At 39.0% G+C, this 15,729-nt stretch overlaps 1 protein-coding gene across 3 annotated transcripts in view; it reads left to right on the plus strand.

Moving 5' to 3' along the window:
• map4k5 (mitogen-activated protein kinase kinase kinase kinase 5) overlaps nucleotides 1–15,729 on the plus strand; it is a 148,135-nt gene that overhangs the window by 129,060 nt on the left and 3,346 nt on the right. For all 3 annotated transcript variants that reach the window (XM_072269296.1, XM_072269302.1, XM_072269307.1), the window contains 8 exons: nucleotides 4,254–4,368; nucleotides 4,919–4,977; nucleotides 6,087–6,190; nucleotides 6,644–6,821; nucleotides 7,507–7,575; nucleotides 10,627–10,719; nucleotides 12,877–12,947; nucleotides 14,875–14,930. In XM_072269296.1, coding sequence (XP_072125397.1) covers nucleotides 4,254–4,368; nucleotides 4,919–4,977; nucleotides 6,087–6,190; nucleotides 6,644–6,821; nucleotides 7,507–7,575; nucleotides 10,627–10,719; nucleotides 12,877–12,947; nucleotides 14,875–14,930 — 745 coding nt within the window. The remainder of the gene's footprint in view (nucleotides 1–4,253; nucleotides 4,369–4,918; nucleotides 4,978–6,086; nucleotides 6,191–6,643; nucleotides 6,822–7,506; nucleotides 7,576–10,626; nucleotides 10,720–12,876; nucleotides 12,948–14,874; nucleotides 14,931–15,729) is intronic.

The raw sequence follows: 15,729 nt of genomic DNA on the forward strand, positions 1-15,729 counted from the left end.
CCTTCAGACTTCCCAGCTTCCCAAGCCACTTCTTAGTAATAGGTACGACACTCACTTCTGCTCCCTCACTTCTCGCATTTCTGGCATTCTGCTTGTGTTTTCCACAGTGAATACTGGCTCAAAATTCATCTTCCACTTCTTTATCCCCTAAGCTACCTCTCCAGCGTCATTTTCCAATAGTCCAATATCAACTCCTGTCTCTTTTACCCTTTGTATATCTGAAAAACTTTTTGTATCCTCTTTTATATTATTGGGCGGCTTACCTTCATATTGCATTTTTTCTCTCTTTATACAGCTTTTTAGTTGCCTTCTGTTGGTTTTTAAAAACTTCCCAATCCTTTATCTTCCCACTAATTTTTGCTATATTAAATGCCCTCTCTTTTGCTTTAGAGATGTCTGTGACTTCCCTTATCTGCTACAATTGCCTCATTCTTCCTTTAAAATATGTCTTCATCTTTGGGATGTATCTTTCCTGTGCCTTCCGAATTTCCCCCTGTATTGGCAGCCAATTCTGTTCTACCATCAACCATGCTAGTGTCCCCTTCCAAGCAACTTCAGCCAGCTCCTTTCTCATGCCTCTGTTATCCCCTTTACTCCACTGTAATACTGATAAATCTGATTTTAGCTTCTCAAATTGCAGGGTGAATTCTATCATTTTGATTACTGTCTCCTAAAGGTTCCTTTACCTTAAGCTCCCCAATCAAATCTGGGTCATTACATAACAGCTGATCTAGAATTGCCAGTCCCCTATTGGACTCACTACAAACTGTTTTAAAAGTCATCTCATATGCATTCTACAAGTTACCTCTTGGGATCCAGCACCAACCAAATTTTCCCAATCTATATGTATATTGAAATTCCCCCATGATTATCGCAACATTGCTCCTTATACACACCTTTTCTATCTCCTGTCGTAATTTGTAGCCCACATCTTGGCTACTGTCCAGAGGCCTATATATAACTCCCATCAGGGTCTTTATACCCTTGCAGTTTCTTAACTCTATCCATAAGATTCCAGTGTCGACCTTAATGACGAGATCCAACATCATCTTAAATGCGCTAGAACAGCTTTTGGACGTCTCCAAACAAGAGTCTTTCATGATCATGACATCCGAACAGACATCAGAATGTTAGTGTACAAAGCAGTGGTAATCCCAACGCTCCTGTATGCATCAGAAACCTGGACAACATACTGACGACAACTGAAGGCACTTGAAAAGTTCCGTCAATGCTGTCTTCGAAACATCTTAAATATCAGCTGGGAAGATAGAAAAACCAATGTCAGTGTGCTATATGAAGCAAAAACAACAAGCATTGAAGCCTATGTTATCAAGAACCAACTAAGATGGAGTGGTCATGTTGTTCGGATGAAAGACGAGCGTCTGCCAAAACAAATCTTCTACTCCCAGCTTAAAGAAGGCAAACGTAAAAGAGGCGGACAACAGAAGAGATTCAAAGACATCTTCAAAGCCAACATGAAGAAATGTAGCATCGACATCAACAATTGGGAAACCAATGCCAAGAACAGGAAACTCTGGCAAGCCACCATCCGAGAAAGAACAGCAACTTTTGAAGCCAACAGATGTGCAGAATTAGAAGAAAAGAGAAGAAAATGGAAAGAGAGGCAGCAACAACCAAAGCGCGATCTGCCATCTGGAACTACCTGTCCTGAATGCGGAAGAACTTTCAAAGCCAAGGTTGGACTCAAGCCACTTGAGAGCCCATAAGTAGATCAACAAAACGAAGACCATCATCCTTGACCTCGAGAGATAGCCATGACGACATCTTCCAATCCTATATTACCTCTTTTTAAGGATTTGATTTCATTTTTTTCCCAACTGAACCACCCTATCCCCTCTGCCTAGTTGCCTGTCCTTTTGATACTATGTGTTGATGTTAAGCTTCCAACTATTATCTTCTTCAGCCACAACTCGGATGCCTACAACATCATACCTGCCGATCTTTAACTACACTGCAAAATCATCTACTTTTTCCATATAGAGCATGCATTCAAATATGACACCTTCAATCCTGTATTCATCACCCTTTTTGATTTTGACCCTGTTACACTTTAACTCATCCCACTGACTTTAATTTTGCCCTATCATCTGCCTGTCCTTCCTCACAGTCTCACTACACACTGCATTTACTTGTATAGTAACTACCCCATCCTCTGCCCAATTACTCCTGTTGGTATCCCCCTGCCAAATTAGTTTAAACCCTCCCCAATAGCTCAGCAAACCTGCCCACAAGGATATTGTTCCCATTGAGTTCAGGTGTAACCTGTCCTTTTTGTACAGGTCATACTTTCCGTAGAAGAGATCCCAATGATCCAGATATCTGAAACCCTGCCCTGCCCTGTACCAATTCGTCAGCTATGCATTCATCTACCAAATCGTTGGCATGTGGGACAAGCAGCAATCCAGAGATTACTACCCTGGACATCCTGCTTTTCGACACTCTGCCTTACTCCCTATATTCTCTTTTCAGGACCTCCTCCCTTTTCCTACCTATGTAGGAAAATATAGGAAATTTGATAGAAGTATGCTAAATTATGGGGCTTATGGTTAGCATAACTGCAAGCGGGCTTTTTCCACTATGGGTTGGGTGGGATGAAAACCAGAGGTGAAAGGTGAAAAGTTTAAAGGGTGAAATGAGGTGAAACTACTTCACTTAGAAGGTCATGAAAGTGTGGAACGAGCTGCCAGCATATAAGTGGTGCATGCAAGATCAATTTCAATGTTCAAGAAGTTTGGATAGGTACATGGATGGTAGGGGTATGGAGGGCTATGGCTTTTCTGTCTCCTGATAGTCACCCAGGTGAATGGGAGTAGGCAGTTTAAATGGTTCGGCATGGACCAGATGCTGTGTGTGTGCTGTACTTTTTCTATGATTCTACTGTTGTTACCTATATGTACCACAACTTCCGGCTGTTCACCTTCCCCCATTAGAATGCGGTGGACCTGATCCGAGACATCCCCAATCCTGGCACGTGCGTCTGGGTGTCTTTTTCATGTCCACAGAATCTGCTTTTTGCTCTTCTAATTATGGGATCCCCTATTACTACTGCACTCCTCTAATTCCACACCCTCCCCGCCCCCACTTGTCCTTCTGAGCCACAGTGTCAGACTCGGTGCCAGAGGCCTGGTGTCTGCAGTTTCCCATTGGCAGGTCATCACCCTCCTCCTCCCCCCCCCCCCCAACCATAAGGAAAGTGGTATACTTATTGTGGAGGGGAATGTTCATAGGGGTACACTGGACTGGCTGCTTTTCTCTCTCCTGATGTTCACTTGGGTACCTGTCTCCTGTAACTTAAGGTAGCTCCTATCTATCACCTCTTTATTTTCCTGTATGAGCTGAAGGTCATCCACTGGCAGCTTGGTACACTTCATGGAGATGTAGTTATCAGGAAGACTGGAGGTTTCCCAGAGTTCCCATATCTCACACAAGGAATACCATGAAATCTGGACCCATTCTCAGCACACTTAATATGTACAAGGACAAACTCGGCTGGTTCTCCCCTTGTTTATTCAGATTTTTCCAAATTAATTCATTTCCCTGATTTTTTTTTTTTTTAAAGCTTTCCCCACCAACATGGTTAAGCTAACTATCCTGTAAGTTTGTCCTTGTACATATTAAGTTCCAACAAGAACATATTCAAGGAGGATTTTACAATTATGGCTAGCAGTCCTGCATTTTCTACTTCCCTCCATCAACCAAAGATGCACCTTTTTGGTCTGGTGACTTTTATAGCCTTTCCAATACTACAATCTTGCCAAATATTAAGTATGTCCTTTATTTCTACATTGGATGCTCCCTTTTTATTAGTAAGACAGAGGGACAGAGGACTCATTATACATTTCAGTCATGCCCTCAGCCTCCATGAATAGATTAGGTCCTGAATCAATCCCAGTCCTTGTCCTAGTCACTTACTGATTAGAAGTAGACAGAAGATCATGTTAGCAGCTATTTTTGCATTGTCTCTCTAACCTTATTTTTTCACTTCCCTCTGAGTATTGTATGTTCAATCTGGATCTCACTGTCATGTGTCTGCTCTTCCTGCCTCATACTTTCCATTTGTTTTGCCATGATGCCGTGAGCTCTGGTTTTGTTTGCTGTGCCTTTTCTCTACATGTGGCTACATCTAGCCTGTACCAAAGTCTAAATTTTCTATGCCATTTTTTGTCTGCCAGATTTTGACTTTAGTTGTCAATTTTTTTTACATTAATGGTCATGTTTCTCTACAATTGCAGGTAAAACGTTTCAGCTTTATTCACACAACCTAGTTGGCTTATTTGAACAGGCAAAGAAACCTGGGTTAGCATCCCATATTCAAACACATCGTTTTCCTGATAAGATAATACCCAGGTAAGGAAACTTCATTTTGTAGAATTAAGTGTTGTTTAAAAATGTTTAAAACCTAGTACTGTTAAGGATTGAAACAATGTTAAGTCTGCTTTCTTCATACTGGAATGCTATTCCACATTCTATAGTCTCCTTTTTCAATTAGCTCCAGGTAAAACATGACTGGTACTGAAACATCTGCAATCAAATGTCTGTCTGATTGAGAAAATATGGTATTAGAAATACAGGGAATGCAGCTTTTCAGATAGGATTAGCACAGAGAACTTTGCTTTGGATGTATAGTCCCTTAATCAGAACCGGAAGGGCATACTGATAAATTGCATTTAAAAGAAAATAATGAAAAAATATGAACACATCATGGAGAATAACCTGTTAAGTGCTCATGGAATACAGATAGAAATGAATGGTATGGTGAAACAACAAATTAAAAAATATGACTGGTTAATAGTGAATAGTTCAGGATATTAAATACTGGAAATAAACATGGTGTGTTATTGTGTTACAATATGAAGCTGTCAAATAGAATTTAGATTGACTTGTATACTACTTGCAGGAGATTTGCCTTAACAACAAAAATTCCTGAAACTAAAGGTTGCCACAAATGTTGCATTGGTGAGTAAAGTTTTAATTTTTGTTTTGTTTGATATACCTAATGGCATGATGCCATAATTGGCTCTTTAGGAAGAAGTTAAGGGTATCCATTTCATTGCCTGATCACACAAGCCTTTCTTATAGGCAATTCAACAGTGAATGTGCACAAGATATAAAAATCATGTATGGTGGTTAGCACATGAAAATTGAATTTAATGTTAGAAACATAGAAAACATACAGCACAATACAGGCCCTTCAGCCTGCAAAGCTGTGCCGAACATGTCCTTAACTTAAAACTACCTAGACTTACCCATAGCCCTCTATTTTTCTAAGCTCCATGTGTCCATCCAGGAGTCTCTAAAAAGACCCTATCGTTTCGCCTCCACCACCGCCGCCGGCAGCCCATTCCACACACTCACCACTCTCTGCGTATTTAAAAAAAAAAAAAAAATTTACCCCTGACATCTCCTCTGTACCTGCTTCCAAGCACCTTAAAACTATGCCTTCTCTTGCTAGCCATTTCAGCCCTGGGGAAAAAAGCCTCTGACTATCCACATGATCAATGCCTCTCATTATCTTGTACACCTCTATCAGGTCACCTCTCATCCTCCATCGCTCCAAGGAGAAAATGCTGAGTTCACTCAACCTATTCTCATAAGGCATGCTCCCCAATCCAGGCAACATCCTTGTAAAACTCTGCACCCTTTCTATGGTTTCCATGTCCTTCCTGTAGTAAGGTGACCAGGACTGAGCACAGTACTCCAACTGGGGTCTGACCAGGGTCCTATATAGCTGCAACATTACCTCTCGGCTCTTAAACTCAATCCCATGGTTGATGAAGGCCAGTGCACCGTATACCTTCTTAACTACAGAGTCAACCTGTGCAGCAGCTTTGAGTGTCCTATGGACTCAGACCCCAAGATCCCTCTGATCCTCCGCACTGCCAAGAGTCTTATCATTAATACTATATTCTGCCATCGTATTTGACCTACCAAAATGAACCACCTCACACTTATCTGGGTTGATGCATTAATCTGTTGAAAACTCATTCATTTTATCATGCAGAAGTATACTGATTTTTAATAGCTTTTATCAACATTTGTAATTGATCTCTGTTTGTTAATTTTAGTGCGGAATCCATACACCGGATGGAAGTACCTCTGCGGAGCACTACAGTCTGGTATTGTTTTGCTTCAGTGGTATGAACCAATGCAAAAATTCATGCTAATTAAGGTCAGTTTGTTTCACCTTTCTGCATATTGTTTTTAAAACCCTTCTTTAAAAATAGAGAGGTTTAGTTGAAATTATACAGTGTGTGAGAACTCACTAGGAATACAGTGTACAGTTTTGGTCTCCTTGCCTTAAAAATATACTAACATTTGAAGCATTACAGAGGAGATTTATCAGGCTAATTCTTGAAATGGGAGGGTTGTCCTACCATGATGTTTACTATGTTGATACTGGATTTTTTTGTTTCAATAGCATCTAAATGTTGACTACTAATAAATAGATGCATGTATTTAAATAGCATGCAAGTATGTGTTGGTGTGTTTGTAATCTTCAGTTATCTGTTGTTTTTGAAGGTCTACATTTTTCTACTTGTGTCTAAGCATGTTAAAATGCTTTAATGCTGGTTTTCACATGACAAAAACTGTCATTTTGATTTTTCTTCATTCTTCCTTCCAGCATTTTGATTTTCCACTTCCAAGCCCTCTGAAAGTGTTTGAAATGCTTGTGGTACCTGAACAAGAATACCCAATGATCTGTGTAGCCATCAGTAAGGGCAGTGAACCCAGCCAGGTGGTCCGGTTTCAGACAATAAACCTAAATTCTTCTTCCTCGTGGTTTACAGAGATTGGTTCAGGTATGACATATCTTTAGACTAACGTAACTTTGGTCATGGTCAGTAACTTAGTAGTTTTCTGCAAAATGGTGCATAGCTCCAATGGTATCCGGGTCTCCTTACAAAATATTGGAGGAAGTACATCCTAATTCCTAGGATGGGATAATCTGAATAGTTTGGGCTTGTTTTCCTTGGAGCTTAGGAGATCCTAAGGAAGCTTGACAAGGTAGACATTGGGATGTTTTTACTTTTGGGAGAGTCTTAAACAAGGGGATATAACTACAAGGGGCCAGCCATTTAAAACAGGTATGTAGAAAGTTCTCGCACAGTGGTGAATCTCTAGAACTTTTTACCCAAGCAAACTGTGGAAGCTGAATCATTAGCATTATTCCACTCTGAGGTGGATAAATATTTGATAGATGAAGTAATAGAAGATATGAAGAAATGACATAAAACAGGAGCTGAGATCAGCGTAGGGCAGCCCTGATTATAATAAATAGCAGGCCTGGTTTGAAAGGCCTGATGGCCTCTCCTGCTGATGTATTCTAGTACAGTTTTATCTATTAACTTATTTACATCAGACCCAGCTTTATACTGTTTTTCAAAGCACCTTTTGATCATCTACTGGGAAAATAGTTTTTAAAAAATAAGTAAACAAACTTAAATTTCTGTCTAATGCTTTAATTGCCTGCATTATTGTTTTTAGCTACCTGCCAGTTGGATACCATCCATGTAACCCAGTTGGAAAGGGATACAGTTCTTGTCTGCATGGATCGTAAGTAACTCTCTCTTCTCTATGAGTAGCTTCTGTAAATTCTGTCATGTATTTCTACTTATCCTGTTTATGTTGTCCTGACCTATTATCACCCTTGCGCACTAAATTTGAGGAGCTAGGTAGTTGCCATGCATTTCATTTGTTTAAGCTGTTTATCTGTGCAAGATGGATGATGGACTTCATTTTTCAATAGTCAGCTCACTTATGTACACTACGTTGGCCTTCTGTTGAGAGTCAGCCAGATAAAGTTGGTATTAAATCTATAGTAAAGTAGTTCGAAGACACATGCTACAGAGCTAGCTTCACCACTAGCCAAGCTGCTTAAGTACTTGGCAACACTAGAATCTACCCGGTAATGTAGAAAACTGCCCAGTTTGCCCTGTGACAAAATGCAAGATGAATCCAATCTGGCTAATTACTGCTCAATCAGTCTACTATCAATGATAAACTTAGTAATAAGAGGGTCATTGTCAGTGCAATCAATCATCACATAGTCACTGTTCACCAGCTCACTAAAGCCTTATTTTGGTGTTACCAGGTCCACCTTCCCCAAATTTCATTGTGACCTCAGTCTAAACAAAAACCAAAGAACTGAATTCCAGAGCTAAGTTGAGAATGACTGCCCTTGACTGAGTGTGACATCAAAGAGCTTCTGTCCCTTCATGATGGCAGCAGTGAGAAGAGAGCATGGCTTTGAGTGGTGGAGGTCCTTGATAGTGGATGCTACTTTCCTGTGACAGTGCTCCATGTAGATATGCTCAATGGTGGGAGGGCTTTACCTGTGAAGAACTGTGCCGTATCCAGTACTTTTTGTAGGATTTTCAGTTCAGGGGCATTGGTATTTGTATACCAGGCCATGATGCAACTAGTTAATATACTCTCCACCACACATCTATTGAAATCAGTCAATGTTTTAGATGTCATGCTGAAATTTTGCCCACCTCTAAGGAAGGAGAGGCACTGCTGTGCTTTCTTTATAATTGCACTTGTGTGTTGGACCCAGGATAGATCCCCTGAAACAATAACACCGAAGAATTTAAAGTTACTGACCCTCTATGTCTGAACCCCCAATGAGGACCTTCTGAAGTCAATAATCAGCTCCTTGGTCTTGATGACATTGAGAAGTTGTTGTTTTGGCTTCACTGAGCCAGATTTTCAATCTTCCATCTTTATACTGATTTGTCACCACCTTGGATTTGGCCAATGACAGTGGTGTCATCAGCAAACTTAAATATGGCATTGAGCTGTGCCTAGCCTCAGTCATAAGTATAAAGTGAATAGAACAGGTGGTGAAGCACACAGTCTTGTGGTGCACTTGTGCTTTTGGAGATTATGGAGAAGACGTTGTTGCCAATCAGAATGATTGGGGTTTGCGAGTAAGGAAATTAAGGATCCAATTGCACAGGGAGGTATTGAGGCTAAGGTCTTGAAGCTTATTGATTAGTTTTGAGGGGATGATAGTATTGTATGCTGAGCTACAATTGATAACATCTTGATGTATGCATCGTTGCTGGCCAAATGTTCCAGTGTTGAGTGAGGAGCTAATGAAATGACATCATCTGTGGGAGGCCAATTGGAGCAGATCCAAGTTGTTTCATAGGCAGGAGTTGATATCTTTCATCACCACCCTCTTAAAGCACTTCATCATAGTGGATGTAAGTGCTATTGGACAATAGTCATTGAGGCAGGTTACCATGTTTTTCTTAGGCACCAGTAGAATTGAAGCCTGCTTGAAGCAAGTGGTATCTCAGATTCTAAAATGAGAGGTTAAAGATATCAGTGAACACCCTAGCTAGTTGATCAGCACAGGTGTTTAGTACCCAGCCAGTTACCCCAACTGGGCCAGATGTCAGATGATTTCTGTGGGTTCGCCCTCCTAAAGGATGGTCTCACATAGGCCTCAGAGACTGGAATCACTGGGTCATCGGGGGCTGTGGGAGTTCATGAAGTTTCCTCCATGTTTTGACAGTCAAAGCGACCATAGAAGGCTTTGAGCTGATCTGGAAGCAAAGCCTTCTTGTCACCTATGTTGCTTGCTTTCATTTTGTAAGAGGTAATAGCATTCTAGCCTTGCCATAGCTGTTGAGCTTCCTGTAGTGATTCAATTTAGTCCAGAATTGTTACTTTGTTGATGAGGTGGCTTTCTGGAGATTATATCTGGACCTCTTGTATCTTACTTAGTTGCCTTTTTGTTGCCCTTATCTCTAGAGCCTTATTCTTTAGCCTCTGCCTATATCCAGCTAGGAGAAGGCTAGCCAAGTAATCAGATTTCCTGAAGTGTAGTTGGGCATGGAACGGTAGGCATTCCTTGTAGTACAGCAGTATTCTATTGTTTTAAAAACCTGGTTCTGCAGATGATGGTAATGCTGATGGTAATTGGGCAGAAATTTCTTCAAACAAGCCTGATTGAAGTTCCCGACTATGATTTCAAATGAATCGGCGTGGACTCTTTCTTGTTTGGTGATGACAGTATTCAATATCTCGGGTGCCTGATTACCATCAGCTTTTGGCAATATGTAAACTGCGGTCAGGATCACAGAGAACTGTCTTTGGGAGACTGCCTTGGATTGGGCACAAATAGTCTTGAGTTGCAAGGAACGCCAGAGTGGTTATTGCACTAAAAGGAGGCCAGCAAATTGGATGCCACAATTCAGATTGGGTATTGATGACAGATTTGCTCCAATGTCATTGTTTACTTCAGTATTTTGTGTTTCACAAATAGTAACTCATGGCCCTTTAAATGTTGAAACACCTTTGCTGATAAAAGGTAATTCGCATGGATTGTCTAAAAGCTTCTGAGGACATAGAATGCAGACACCCAAAGTTAGTGTTTTGAGGCTCTTACTGGGTAACAAATAGCACCAATTATTGATAAATAGTTATATCTATGATGTGATTCTTGGGATCAGAGTCTAGAGGAAGGATTAAGGATGTGTCTCTATGCTGACAGTTTGCCTCTGCATGTAGAGGTTAGTTTGTCAGACAACAGCTTTATTCATTACTAGTCAAATAATTGTGTTTAAAGTGAAACTTCTAACATTTTATTTTCAGAAAATGTTAAAATTGTAAATCTGCATGGAAAATTGAAGTCAAGCAAAAAACTGGCATCAGAGTTAAGTTTTGACTTCTGCATTGAATCAGTAGGTAAGTGAGCTGCTGTACTTTTGATAAACAAATGTAGAATTTTTTTAATAGCTTTTGGAATGCATCACTAAATCAGACTGGTAAATTGGGTAGGTAGAGGCCAGCTGGAATTGTCCAATAAGTGTAAAGTGATGTATTTAATTGGATAAAAACAAAAACCGTCTAGGATCTTATGTTTTATAAATATGGATAGAATTCAATGAAGTACCATTCATTGTCATTAGGTTGTAGTTCCATTATTTATGAACAATTAGATTTGCCAAATCCAGTATTTTAATGTTTTACTGAAGATTAAGGTGCAAATTTTGTTTGATAACACTCCTATGAGGTACCTGTAATAGGATATTTTCTGAAGTTAATGGTGCCATTTCAAAATAATTTGTTTTTGTTAAAATAAGGCGAGCATAGCGCTATTCAGAATTGGATAGAGGGGACAATTACTTTCATTCAAGATGTTGGGACATGAAGTACCTTTACAAAAACAGTGAAGACAAAATAATTTTGTCTTTTAAAAGTAGCTGTTTTGTGGAGAAAGAGGATGTTGTAAAAGTGGAACTACTGTATGTAGGAAAACTTTAGCTAAATGTTGGGCAAATGATATAAAATTCAACAATTCAGAATGTTCTGATTTGAAAGTTAGATATTCAAATAATATAAATGTAATTAGGTTATCAATTATAAAAGAAAACACAATTGTTTCTGTTATTGTGAAATTACTCTAAATTTTAAATATACCTGTTAAGGATTATATAAGAAAAAAAAACTCTCCCAAAGACTTTTAACCTAAATGTTAACTAAATATTAACAAATCCAAATATTAAGTGCTAGCACACACAAAATGCTGTAAGAACTCAGCAGGACAAGCAAGAATAAACAGAATTTACCTACTTTTATAAACGTACTAACTCTCATAGGTATCTTGACTGTATCTTTTCCTGCCCTGTCACCTGTAAAAATGACATTCACTTTTCTCAGTTCCTTCATTTCGCATCTGTTCCCAAAATGAGACTTCTCTTTCCAGAATATCAGAAATGTCCTCCTCCAAAGAACAGGATTTCCCTCCTCCACTGTTGATACTGCCCTTTCCCTCATCTCCTCCATTTCCCAAGATGTCCTCCCTCACTCCATCTTCATGCCATTTTAACAAGATTTGAAATTAATTCTTACCTACCACTCCATGAGCCCCTGCATCCAGCACATCATCCTCTGCAACTTCTGCCATCTTCAGTGGGATCCTACCACCAAACACATCTTTACCTCTCTTCAACTCTGCTTTCACTCTCTGTGACTTCCTTGCCCATTTATCTCTCCCCACTGATCACCCTCCTGACACTTAACCATGCAAATGGAAGAAGTACTACATCTGCCCATTCACCACCTCCCTCATCTCCATTCAGGGCCTCAGACAGTCCTTTCAGGTGAAGCAAAACTTCAACTGCATATCTTTTGGGGTCATTTACTGTATCTGGTGATCCCAGTGTGGCTCCCCTACATCGCTGAGGCCAGACATAGACTGGTCAAGCACCTTTGCTTCATCTGCAACAAGTAGGATTTCCCAGTAGTCAATAATATTAATTCTAATCCATACTCTGACATGTCAGTCCATGGCCTCCTCGACTGCAATAATGAGTTACTCTCAAGTTGGAAGAGTAACTTCTTACATCTCATCTGGGTAGCCTTCAACATGATGGCATGAACATCAATTTCTCTAACTTCCAGCAATTTCTCCCCACTTTCCCCTTCCCTTTCCATTTCCCATTCTAGCCCCCCCTTCTCTTCACCTGCCTATCACCTCCCCCTGTTGCCTCTCCTCCTTCCTTCTCTTCCATGGTCCTCTCTCCTATCAGATTCCTTCTTCAGGCCTTTATCTTTTCCGCCTATCACCTCCCAGCTTCTCACTTCATCGCCCTCCCCCTCCTCCACCCACCTGACTTCTCCTGTCATCTAATAGCATGTACTCCTTCCCCTCCCTCCCCCCCACCCCCGTACCCTATTCTGACTTCTTCCCCCTTCCTTTCCAATCCTGATGAAGGATCTCAGCCCAAAATGTCGATTCCAGCATTTTCTGTGTTTTGTACTGAATTTTCATCAGCTGCAGAAACTCTTGTGTTTATGAAATGCTAATACACAGTTTCATGCTAATATGTGTTATTTCAGTGTGTCTTCAGGACAGTATACTGGCCTTCTGGAAGCATGGTATGCAGGGCAAAAGCTTTAAGTCAAACGAAGTAAGTCCTGTCTCATTAAATGCACTGCTGGCATGTGAATTATAATTATTCCTAACCTACTCTGTTTCAACTGATGTCCAGTCTGAACTTGTTTTCCCTAATCAATATGTACAAACATAAGATTCACTCATAAATGTGGATATTTTGTTGTGAACTAATGCATACCAGATCTTACTAGCCTGAGCGCGCTGCCCAAAATTTCTTTTCAAGGGTGGTGTATCATCCTGACATGAATTGTCCTGAATTCCAACAGCATAATCTGCTTTGAATGAGTCCTACACCTGAAATTTCCATAACTATGACAGATACCTAAACTTTACCCACTCTTACACCTTGTAAAAGGTGTAAGATTCATTTAAATCTTAAATTTGAAATGTCTAAAACACAATTTTAAAAGTTGTAAAAATAGTATTATCTAAAAACTACAAGCATTTAACTTTTTTCATAAACACTTAACTTTTTGAGCACATAAACTGGAACAATGGTTGTTACCCCACATTTGAGAACTGGAAAAACTAGCATTAATACTGGCATAAGATCGGCCGGAATAAGGCCACCTATATAATAAATAATTACTTTTTCCCTTAGACACAGGATCACCTTCTAATGTGGAGATAGATCATAACTCTGCTTTATACTGCCCTTATCTAAAATTTGCCCTTATCTAAAATGTATGTGCAGATGTTTATCATTCTTATTTGATTAACTATTGGTTTAATTAATAAAGTAACATTTTCTTAGAATCATTCAATTAGTTATTTGCTGTACACATTACACAAACCCAAAGAATGACATTTTGAAATTTGGAAACAGATTCATATATGGATAACAAAACCTTTTGTACAAATGGGATTAGTTGGCACTAAGGAATTCCTTACAAGTAATGTCAGCAGAACATTTAAGGAAGGTGTTGAAATGTAAACAATCAACAAGCTCCTTAGTAACAATAAACAGACTGAAAATTGGCATCAGATTCAGAACACTGATATTTTGATTGTTTTTTCAGTAAATGGAATGTAATGTGACTGCTTTTGAATAGGGAATTGAAAATTTAAGGGGAGCTAGATTTTATCATGTTTGTAATGTATTTTACATTAATAATCATTGACCTGTGGCATATATGATAATTAAATTTTTAATGGCCAGATTTTACACTCTAGAGTAACAGGTATATAAACACGTAATAATGTCAAAGATGGTTACAGCCACACTTGATCTATTCCAGTGGTTTTCAAGCCTTTGTGTATGGTATATCCCCCATATGTTTTGGTAAATTTCTTGCCCTAATTTCCAAAAGTGTTCACTTTTGAACACCTCTTTCAATATAATGTGAATTTTGCATTGTTGAACAAAACCCAACAAGTAGGCTGAATTTGTCCAAAATAAACTTCAGAATTCTGAAAGAAAACTATTTTTAAATACCCACAACATACTAAATCACTAATGACTTACAATTGATGCCTGGCGATAGAGGAACAAATTGATTTCTAACTATTTGTACACTCATGATTAGAGCATGACATATGCAGCAGATAAATAAATACCATATCTTTTAAACTTTATTGTGTGATTTGGTGACAAAAGTGTGGTTTTTGCTTAAAAGCTTCAAATGTAAGTAATAGATGGTTCTTGATTTGACATGGCATCAAAAGTTATGGGGAGAAGGCTGGGAAATCGGATTGAGGAGGAGGAAAAAAAAGCATCAGCCATGATTAAATGGCGGAGCAGACTCGATGGGCCAAATGGCCTAATTCTGCTCCTATGTCTTATGATCTTAAGGACTTGCTCCTACAAAACTCAAGTGATATAACATCAGTCTTATCTTTAATGCTCCTGTAAGCATCTTTGCAGTCTATGTATAACCAATTTAATGTAAAATTTAACTTGAAATTTAGAAAAGTTACTTATCTTCAAATTTTCAATTCAGGTCACCCAGGAGATATCTGACAAAAGCAGAGTTTTTCATCTGTTAGGATCTGATAGGTAAGATTTTTTTTTCGTACATATTGGTCTTTGAAATATTGCATATAGACATTATTGATATTACTGGTAGTATGTATATAAAAAAAATATAAAAAAATAAAAAAAAAGATTTCTTTCTGAGACCTTTATACTAGGCTCAGAAAGAAAACAACCTGTGAAACATTTCCTTTTCTGTATTTAATCTCTCTTGGCTCTCATGGCCCAGAACATCAATTACTACAGACATCTTTTCTCATTCTAAATCTACATTTTATTTTATACTTGGATACATCTCAGTTTATTTTAGTGGTAACCTCTTAAGATTTGTAATCACATTCTGGTGTACTTGTAAGGAGTTCAGTTGATTCAAAATTCACCTGTAGGTCCACAGAGTCTCAAATTTTCCAAGCAGCTCTGCATGGAACTGGTGGTATTTTTTCAGCACAAGTTCCAGTGATTTTTTTTTTCAGGAGTCCTGCAGGGTAAGGAAACCCAAAAATTGTTCAGTGAGTTCCACCAGAGATTTTCTGATTGCACTTTGTTGGTGGATCTTGTGTGAAGTTGCTGGCATTCCCAGGACTTGAAGTTGTGGGATACATAAGTACAATCATCTGAATGATGATTATACATACTTGAGCAAGAAAGGTAGAACACAATTTTTTTTCAGGAATGTTGGCTCCTGTGTTTAATACACTATCATGACATTTAGTGGCTAAATTTGATAGTGGTGTCAAGTGTTCTGAGTTACTTCAGAAAATGGGTTACATCAGGCTGTAGTACATGCTTATTATTTTGTTAGATATAGAATTGAGAACCCTTT

This window comes from Mobula birostris, chromosome 1 (assembly GCF_030028105.1).
Source record: "Mobula birostris isolate sMobBir1 chromosome 1, sMobBir1.hap1, whole genome shotgun sequence".
In the NCBI taxonomy this organism is placed as follows: Eukaryota; Metazoa; Chordata; class Chondrichthyes; order Myliobatiformes; family Myliobatidae; genus Mobula; species Mobula birostris.